This window comes from Ptychodera flava, chromosome 18 (genome assembly GCF_041260155.1).
Source record: "Ptychodera flava strain L36383 chromosome 18, AS_Pfla_20210202, whole genome shotgun sequence".
Classification (NCBI taxonomy): Eukaryota; Metazoa; Hemichordata; class Enteropneusta; family Ptychoderidae; genus Ptychodera; species Ptychodera flava.
The window spans coordinates 12,019,069-12,028,720 of NC_091945.1; the positions used below are offsets into that span (position 1 = coordinate 12,019,069).

Here is a 9,652-nt window from a genome sequence, read left to right on the forward strand (position 1 = left end):
GTTGGGACAGCAAAATTTGAACAGTCCAATGAATCAAGTTTCTTTCGACTTGGGTATATTTGAGTATTTAAGAGTAAGTTTAAAGAATAGAAATCATTTTTTCCAGCAATGTTTAATATCAGTATGAGTCACGTTACTAGTGTCAGGTTAAAAAAACAAAAAATACGATAAGATGGTCTATAGAGGGCGTAACGGGTGTGGCATCCTTGAGAAAATAACCAACAAACTACCATTCAGTCATTTTCCGGAAGTAACTTAAACGGAGACCATCCCAGCAAGGCAGTCAGTAGTCCACAACTTCTTCGCCACAGAACGCTGTCAAAATGGTAAGTATTTACTATTCAGTCTCTTGATTGAAAATTTGTATCTGAAGTAAAATCATGACGATTAATTCTGTCTTGTTTCTCGTTCCTATTACAGTCGCACTTCAGTGAAGACTCGATCAGCGGTAAGTGCTCGGTATACACACACTCCAGTTTCTGGGCTGGGTCGTTATTCATGTCATTACCCGCTAAAATGACTATTCGAGTTTCGACGGCATTTGGATTTTCACCTTGTTTGCGAATTTCTGATAACTTTCTAGTACTTGTGTCTGGTCCGACACAGCTTTTCATCCGTTATATCTACACCGACAGAACAGCTCGCGAAGGTCAACTCAGCATATGTGACTCAGAGACTGAGAGCGTCAACTCTAAACAATTCGCCTCTTATTCAATTCTCATAGCACTGGGAGTGCCCAATGGCCTTTCTTACACATGCTTGCCATCCACCCGCAAGCTGTAATGCTTATTGGATCAGTCAGACAGAAAGGAAGCGCGTTATCTCATCCCCCGAATTTATCCATCTGTGCGCGAGGAAGTTGTAGCAGGATATGCGGTGAAGCCCTGCAGAAACCAATGCTGTCGGTAGTGTGCATACAACTATTAGTAGCTGGACGGTAGTGCAGGCAGCCATTTGAGATGTTTACATTGCATTGATGTCACCCCACAGCTCCAGCAGCACGAGATCCTCGTCTATATAAGGACGGGGTAGACTTTGGCATATTCGTCTCATGCTGTTTTGACTTCCTCTGGTAATTTCTTCAGCTTTCGATACACTGCGCTTTCGTACCCAAAGCGAAACTGACTTTTGTAAATTTGTAAACTTATAATCATTTAAATTTAGTGTAAACAAACTAATCAAATAGTCATAATACAGCTACAGTGTGCAGTAACTTTGATGCATCATAAATATAGACTGACAATAAACGTATAATATTAGATATAAAAGGACAAAAATATGATTTATTAGAAAACATTGGAGCACAGCAGTAATAAACAAAAAGGCAATGAAGGCCATAGAATCGGTTCAGAAATAATTTTCATTGTTTCAGAGTCACATTTATATATCACACTCTTACCTCCACCAGTGCCCTTTGAAACAAACAGGGTCAAATCATAGCTGTCAGTCGGTCAATATCTCTATGGCTGCCACATTTGCTCAGCTTTGAATAATTTGTTGGTTCATTATGTGTCGTATATACAACTATTAAAATGCATAATTCATCGGGTGAACTAACTTGCAAAGTCAAGAATATGTTAAATGATTTTGTGAACGTGAATGGCTAGTTAGCATTTTATTCCTTTAATAATCACAATGCATGAAAAGTGTTATTTTATCAGCTAACCATGATACAGAGTGCAAAGCTGGGGTTATCGACAACCACTGTGGAGCCAAAAGCGTAAACTATTTCTCAAGATAAAATACATCTGAGCAGGAACCAGAACTGTTATCCTCTTGTAAGAGTCAGATTGCAGTCTATTTAGATTTGACTCCAGTTTCATTCCATTTTAGTACACTTGCCCCACTGTGCCCAAAGTTCTTATATGCAACCAAGTGATTAATTACACATTTGTCATCAGGCAATGATCAGAACACAACAAATTCTTTATATCCATAAGAATGCGGATCAGTTTTACACTTTACCAATGTTTATTCCAATAGCATTCTTCATCTGTGAACTATATGTCAGTAAAATATGGTTGTGTCCAGTTCAAAATGTCTGAATAGAAACACCTGATTTCGGGAATTTTTTTACATGATTTATGTTTTACTTTTGTTGATCAGACTTGTATCAACGGTACTCAGCTTGACTTGTGCCAAGTTCTGGAATTTTCATTCCTGCAAAATTAAGGTGCAAATTTTAAGCCTCGGCACACCTTGCTTTAACCCTTTTTTTGCCCTCTTTTTTTTGTGTAAGTTGGTCTAGCCACCCTATTGAAAAAACAATAGGGATGTACCAAAGTCTGGTGAGTAAAGGGTTACCCCTTTCACCACAATGGTTTGACCCAAACCCATTGTTACCAATGATAAGTTTGGACCTTTTTTGCAGAGTTTTGGGGATGAACAGGTTAGGGTATGCCAGGTCATCGAAGGGAACACTGCAGTGATTTCCTCAGGAGTTCCAAACAGTGGTGTCATATTACAGGCCCACAATTACACACACTGTAAACTTTGAACAAAGGCATCAGTAAATGGAATGAAAACACTGTGGGTATTAATGGAACTGTTTGAATTTAAGACATACCAAGGACTCAATTACGTCAGTATCAAATACAAAGGAACTGACGACATTTGTTTGAAGTAAATATTTCATTTAACATTACTTTCAGTATATCACGGATACTTCAAGCAAGGTTGATATACTTGGTTCTGTGTCATGAATGTAAACTTGAGTTACAAATGCATGAGTGAAGATTAATTTTGCAAACTAGTTTTGGCAAGGGAAAAGGAAAAAAAATGTTTCTCATCCTCACATGTGCCAGCCTCGACTAACTTACTGTATTAATGTAGCGGTAAAGGCTGTTTTTGCACCAATTCTTTTCACAGAGTAAATGTCAAGTTTCAAGTGTTAGAATCAAGATATTAAGTTCAAATTAGTTAATAATACTTTCTCCAAAGAATATAAAAATTGCATATTTGTAGCCATGATTATAAAATATGACACCAATCAATATTAAAATTTAATTTTTCATATTTTTTATACATATTTGAATTTAATAGTAATTGGATAGTATTAATATTACCAAATTAGTTACAAATTTGTTGACACTATTAATTGTAAGATTTGTACGGCATGATTTGTAAATAAATTTGTTTTTATGATTTTACATGGGTTTACATATCAAAAAATTATTAAAAATTCTTTCAAATTTCAAAATGTGATTTTTCAAAAAGTACTTCAAATACAGGAAAATTGTGCTGTACAAATCTTATCTGTAACCTTGTTAATAGGCTGTAAAAATTTTATGTCCATATCTCATTTCAAAGGTTGGATTAAATTGGTATAAAATTATGTAGGAAAACTGATATTCTGTCAAAAATGTTGAAAACAAGCCATATTTGCATCCCTCTTTTGAAGTCACAGAGCAGTCTTTTTGGTTAATCTCACTTTTGACACTTCTTTGACACAAAAATGTAAAAATGCATTTACAATAGCAGTCAGTTAGGGAACTCAACTAAAGACTGACATAGAGCCCATCTCATTGAAGTAGGAAAGTTACCTCCATGAACCCCACTAACATTGCCTGTGTCCATAGACACACTCCTGTACTATACAGAACAGATGGGAAAATTATACATTGAGATACTTTAGTGAGCGTGTAGGGCCAGGTATTGCATAGTTTCAACACCCCAAAAAATGTGGATTGTATTATGAGTGTCATCACAGTCCCTCCACACACCAATAAGTAGAGGGACTGTGTTTCATATACTACTGTAGTGTATTTAAACTTGGCATTATCTCCAGGGAGACAATCAATGATTTACATCTCAAAGAAAAAAAATTATCATATTCAGAAAATTGAAACCAAACAGTAATAATTGATTAAAATATAAAATGACACCTCTTATTTCTCTTCATCAAATTAATCTCTCTGGATAAAAATTCCAGCGTGAACAAGGTTAGTCCATGTTAGTACAGAGCAACAGAGAATAGTGTTGTCACTGTCTTTATCTCATAGAATAACCACATATACTGTAAATATCCATGTATCTCAGCACACAGTGCATTTGACATGTAATTAGCTACATCGGAATTAACAGGGCCAGGAGGCTACAGTATGCAGTGCATGAGTGCTGTGTCAGAGTACAGACACTGTCTGTTCTATACCCTGGTGTATGCCGATGTTAGATTGTCATTTAGATTTCATTGTGGATTACATCGGTCAATAAAAATGATGGAACAGGTATTTTATTTCTTCTTTCATGCACCATCTCTGGATTTTAATTTTACTCCAGTCTTTGCAAAAAACATTATGGTGGCCTATGATTAATCCTCTTATGGTCATTAGGAATGTAGTTTGGTGCTTGACTGTGCCTAAGACACTGAAAATATTTCAAATTCGCTCTCTTGAGAGAGAGAAGATTAATGTTGACCGGTGCAAACCAGTGAAGAAAAAGCCAGTGTTAGACTTTCAGCTGTCAAGTGATCCTTTTAAGTTCACCCTCATGCAGAGGTATAATGGAGAATTGAGTACATATTTAGCATACATTTCACAGCAGTCATATAGCATACACATAATCACCTTGTTTTACCCACTGATCATTTTAGTGTGTGGGCTTAACGCTGCAAAGGGCCCTAGAAGTTTAGTTTATGAAAGAGGAAATTTTGGCATTGTGATGTGTGCTGAAAATGATACCTCACAACATACTTGTATGGAAATCGCAATTTTTTACAAATTCTGCAAATTTCTATTTCATGCAACATTTGATGAAGTAGTTTCCCCAAAAGAGTTCACATAGCTCCCGCAAAATACCCTTACACCAGAAAGTGTTACCAACTCTGTGTATACATTTTGTTGAAATAAGGAGTAAAGCTCTGCTCTAGGGAACAACAAACATAAATAATAAATTTCTCCTTTCTCTTTTTTTCGCAGAAATGAGAGATACTTTCTCCATCTTTGACAAGAAAGGAGATGGCAAGATTGAAGCGCCCTCTGTTGGTGAAGTGATCCGTGCTCTAGGATACAACCCTCTACAATCCGAGGTCAAGAAATTGATCGACAGCTTCGGTGGAAGAGGTAGGGCTGTTGGAGTTTAAATTATAACTGACAAATTTATGATATTCTTTTCACTTCCTGACAAAAATGAAGTTTTGTTTTTCTGTAACAATGTTTGAACGATGGTGCCAAGTATGACCAAAATTTTTTTTGAAAGTGTTTTTGTTGTGTTTTGGGGCTGCTTTGGAATTATCACTTTCCAGCTACATTTTAAAAGTTATTTTGTTTGTCTGAAGGTGAATTTTTCACTTTCAAAAGCGTAGCGTTCTTTCGTCAATGCTTGCTCAATTATGGCAATAATACAAGTATGTTTGTGATGCAACATATTTGCATCCAGCATAAAGACCTTTGATAATATGAAGTGGGCCAGCCCAGGAGTCAGGAATTTGTTGGACAAAATTAGTCAGTATATTTATTTTAGACAACTTGATAAAAAGAGCACAGATTGAAACAAACGTTCTATGTTTCAGTCGCTTTAACTTACATATGATCCAACATACCAACAGAGTGAATCTGGGAATCACTGTTTTTAAATGTGTCAAGTCTGTGCTCAAACTCTGTATTTTTTCGTTACAGATAAGCGCATCTCGTTTGAAGAATTCCTGCCCATAGTACAGAAATTTGCTGCCAAGGCACCTCAGGACCAACACCGCTTTGAAGAATTTGTGGAAGGATTGCGTGTATTTGACAAGGATGGCAACGGGACCATTAATTCAGCTGAGCTTCGTCACGTGCTCACAACTCTTGGTAAGTACAGATTTGTGAAAAATCTTAAGACTGGAGAACACTGGGCCAGTGCTGAAGAAATTTTACAAATGAACATAATCCTAGGGGGTCTAGTTGCTTGACAAAGCTATGGCTAGTCAATTGGATATCTCAAACTGAGAGCATAACAAAAGAATGGTCATCTTGATTAAAAGTGCCAAAGTCAATTTTTGTCACATTTCTAAAATGTGACACAATTTTTTTCAGGTCTTGAAAATTTTTTTCAGATTTTCCCAAAAATTTTGATCAAAAACTGTAGCCAATGGAAAGTTGTGTCCATTTGATCCAAAATTATCTAAAAATTTACAGAAAAATTCATACAATTGGGAAACTGATGCACAAAAATTTTGGTGGGAAAAATTACAGCACTCGAAGGGTTAATATAGAAAACGCAATGATTTTTCCCGATCATGGAATTGACCAGTAGTTATGTTAATGTTATTTCTCTGCAATTTAGCCAGCATTTTGTGATGGCAGTGCTCTCAAGTTTTATTTATGCATTCATGCCAGCAGACAAAACAGTCTGATTTTATTTACAAGTACTTTGTTACAATGTTATATAACACCTTTTGTACCGTTGTGACCTGTAGGCCAACATTCTCTTGGATGTACCAGTTGTAGCCACCCCCAGTACTGGGGATAAAAAAAACATTGGTTTGAAGTGAAATTCTTGCAAAGGACAGTTGCCTGTCAAGCCTCCGTTGACATTTTGTATCTTGTCATTTGACAGGTGAGAGATTATCTGACGATGAAGTAGAACAGCTGTTGTCTGGTCTTGAAGATTCACAAGGTCAAATTGTTTACGAAGGTCAGTACTGGGTTCCTATCTTTGAACTTGACTGTCATGTATCAGCTATCATATATATGTTTTATAGCATTTCAAGGCCTCTGGCCCCATTGCAAAGAGTTACATTACACAAGAAATGGGGCTGGAGGCCTCGAAATGCATTTAAACATATATATGATAGCTGGTCATGTATCAGGCTTTAAGGTGATTGTTTTTGTGGCAATGAATTGTGTTCTGAGATGACCATGTCCAAACCAACCAATATTGCCGTTGGATTATGTTTGCCCATTTAAGATGGGATGCTACTCATGAGCCATAGCAACCTGTAGCCTTCTCAGCTAATGCTGTTCTCAGAAACAACAAGTAGCGCGTGATAGTATCGTCCATAGCAACCAATGACGATGAGAGATGCTGCCCGTGGCAACCAATAATAAAGTGACTTAATATTGTAGGTTGTAACCTCATTTGTGTTGCAGAATTTCCAGAAGGCTGTTCAGATATAAGGACATTCTTTTCAGAAAGATCAGCATTCCATTACAACTGATTGTAATCATTCACTGGAAATCTAAAATTACATCATTTGTTTTCTGTTTTTTTCCAGATTTTGTGAAGACAGTTATGTCACAATAAACCATTTATCCAGTGTTATCAAAACCTAGATTACCATCAGATAGTGAATCCTATCGTCTTCAGAAATGCTCGGACCAATTCATCATTTCTTAACAAAACCAAGATTGATTACATCACACCATATAATATATAAAATTTCAATCATTTATTTTGACCCTTTGCTCATCAAAGATTATTCGATTGTCTATCGAGATTTGAATTTATAGGTGCTTGATTCTTATTATGTATAACTTTTGTACAAATTTTAGAACATTCCTTTCTGTAAAAGTTAAGTAAGCTAGGTCAAAATATTAAAAATTGAGAATAATCAAAGTGCAAAACTTCAGACAATTTGTCTATGATGACATTTGCTTCCAGTCAAACATTTTCATCTCTTTCTGAAATAGAAGTGACGTTCCTTTCACAAACATTTTTTTTTTTATCGATGAATAGATGAAAGTTAAGATTTGCCATTCAGATATTTTGGAAATAGCCAATGGGGAGAGAATATCCACATTTTGTGTATATATTTGGCTCCAGATAAAGACTCTAAATATACGGAGAAGCTGAGGAAATTTAGCGATGATAAAGGGAAATTTTAAGTTAGAATTGTAAAACTTCATCTTGTTGTGTGACAGATCTAGGTCTAAAGTTGGCGATAGACTGTGTGAGAATTAGGCCCATAGAATAGATACATTACTGATAACATCTTATTCTGGAACTCTTTCAATGACATTTTGTGTCTGTATTTCAGAGCATAAACGTGAAGATATTTTATATGTTTAAGACATGTTTTTTCCAGCGTGTTTGGAATGCATTTTCAGTTTTAGTTCAGCGCAATATGACTGCTGATGAAAGTCTAGATGTTTTGAGATTTGCTAGATTTGCTGAGGTCATTTCATCGCACCCCGACTATGGCCAAATTGCAACTGCATTGAGGTTCAACCAATACAAAGCCAGGCTTAGAAGGAATAATTCTGTCAATCACATACAATTTCAGCATAGAGTCAAACCTATCAGTGAGTACATTTCAAATCTGTGTGGCAGAGAAATGGCAATTGCTGTCTCGTCGTCATTTGTATTCTACGGTGGCGTGATTAACAGATTGTGCCGTCGTGCCAAGTGACATATTAACTGACAATTACCGTATATGTACAGTTCCAGACTTACATTTCATTTAATAATATCCATTATTCTTCATTATTCATCAAATATAAACGTAGTGAGACAATTTGAACATAAAAGCAGATCTGTTTAATGTTTTACACAAATATCTTGTATGTGTTTTAGCCCTGTCCTGACCGTGGTGAAAACCCTGCTGTTTTTTCAACGGCAAAGTTGGACTATGGGGGAATGGGTTGAAATACACGTCTCAGCTCCTGACATAGTCTTCCACTAGGTACAGATGTTGAAATTACAAACTGTCATTCCATACTCATTAGACCGTTGTCAATGTACTGGTATCTCAAGATAGCAACAAAATTCTTGACAAGGCAAAGTGAGAGCCACTCTTATCATGGTTTTGTCATGTCTCAGTATAGAGCACTAAATATATCTTTAACTGGACCAATCAGGCAATATCTAATCAAACGGATGTTAACATTGAAGATATCACCATAGAGATAGACAGTTGCTGTTGTAACACTTTTATTTTATAATAAATATATCTATTACACTGAAAGAACTTGAATTTTCATTTCGATTATTTGTGGTATGAATGTGGTATTTGTGGTATAAATTGTGCTGTACATCTCTATTGGAATTCTACTCAAAGATAGAATTCACATAGGAGGCATATTTTCAGACTTTAATTTTTAAAATAGAATTATTCACATGGGAGACATATTTTCAGACTAATTTTTACAATACTTCAACAATCTTTTTCATGTTCAAAGTCATTTTTAAACTGGTGTGAGCAAATTAAGTTTTCGCCATCTTTTTGTGAAACTCAGAAATTTGCCTTGTAGAGGTGAAGTGGATATGGCGGGCATTTTGAATAACAAAGATCGGTGAAGTTCTCTCAGAATCTGGTCAAAACCACCCATGCCACAAGTTTTCTCTCCACAGAAATCATCCAGTTTAAATGAAGTTACAGTGGGATATAAAGTTTCTGACATCTCTTGTGTGAAAATCAGAAATTGCTGTTCCTGTTATAACATAGATATGGCAGCCATTTTGAATGACAAATATTGATAAAAATCTCTCTGAATCTAGTCAAAACAACCGACGCCACCAGTGCGCTCTCCACCCAAGTCGTCCAGATTTCACATAGTTGCAGTGTGACATAAAGCCAAAGGGTCATACACACGGGCATCCAACAAAACATTTTATTAACGTAAGTTATTCGTAAGCAGTTTCTTCATTGAAGTGTGGTAAGTTTTATCATACTGGTATTGGGGTAAATTTTCTACCTTTGCTCAGAGAGCAGAGTAGGATTCAGATGTTGCAGATA

The 9,652-nt window shown here is 36.0% G+C and overlaps 1 protein-coding gene across 1 annotated transcript; it reads left to right on the forward strand.

Moving 5' to 3' along the window:
- Positions 1-211: 211 nt before the first annotated feature.
- Positions 212-8,884, forward strand: LOC139116859 (myosin-2 essential light chain-like). Its single transcript, XM_070679589.1, has 6 exons — positions 212-326; positions 421-448; positions 4,917-5,060; positions 5,616-5,786; positions 6,535-6,612; positions 7,193-8,884. The coding sequence occupies exons 1-6, from the start codon at positions 324-326 to the stop codon at positions 7,219-7,221; spliced, it is 453 nt and encodes a 150-aa protein (XP_070535690.1). The 5' UTR covers positions 212-323; the 3' UTR covers positions 7,222-8,884.
- Positions 8,885-9,652: the final 768 nt, after the last annotated feature.

Excerpts from the sequence above, each read along its gene's own strand:
- LOC139116859 (XM_070679589.1), top strand. Across the intron at positions 449-4,916 it reads CAGTGAAGACTCGATCAGCG|AAATGAGAGATACTTTCTCC; the intron begins GTAAGTGCTCGG and ends TTTTTTTCGCAG. Across the intron at positions 6,613-7,192 it reads AGGTCAAATTGTTTACGAAG|ATTTTGTGAAGACAGTTATG; the intron begins GTCAGTACTGGG and ends GTTTTTTTCCAG.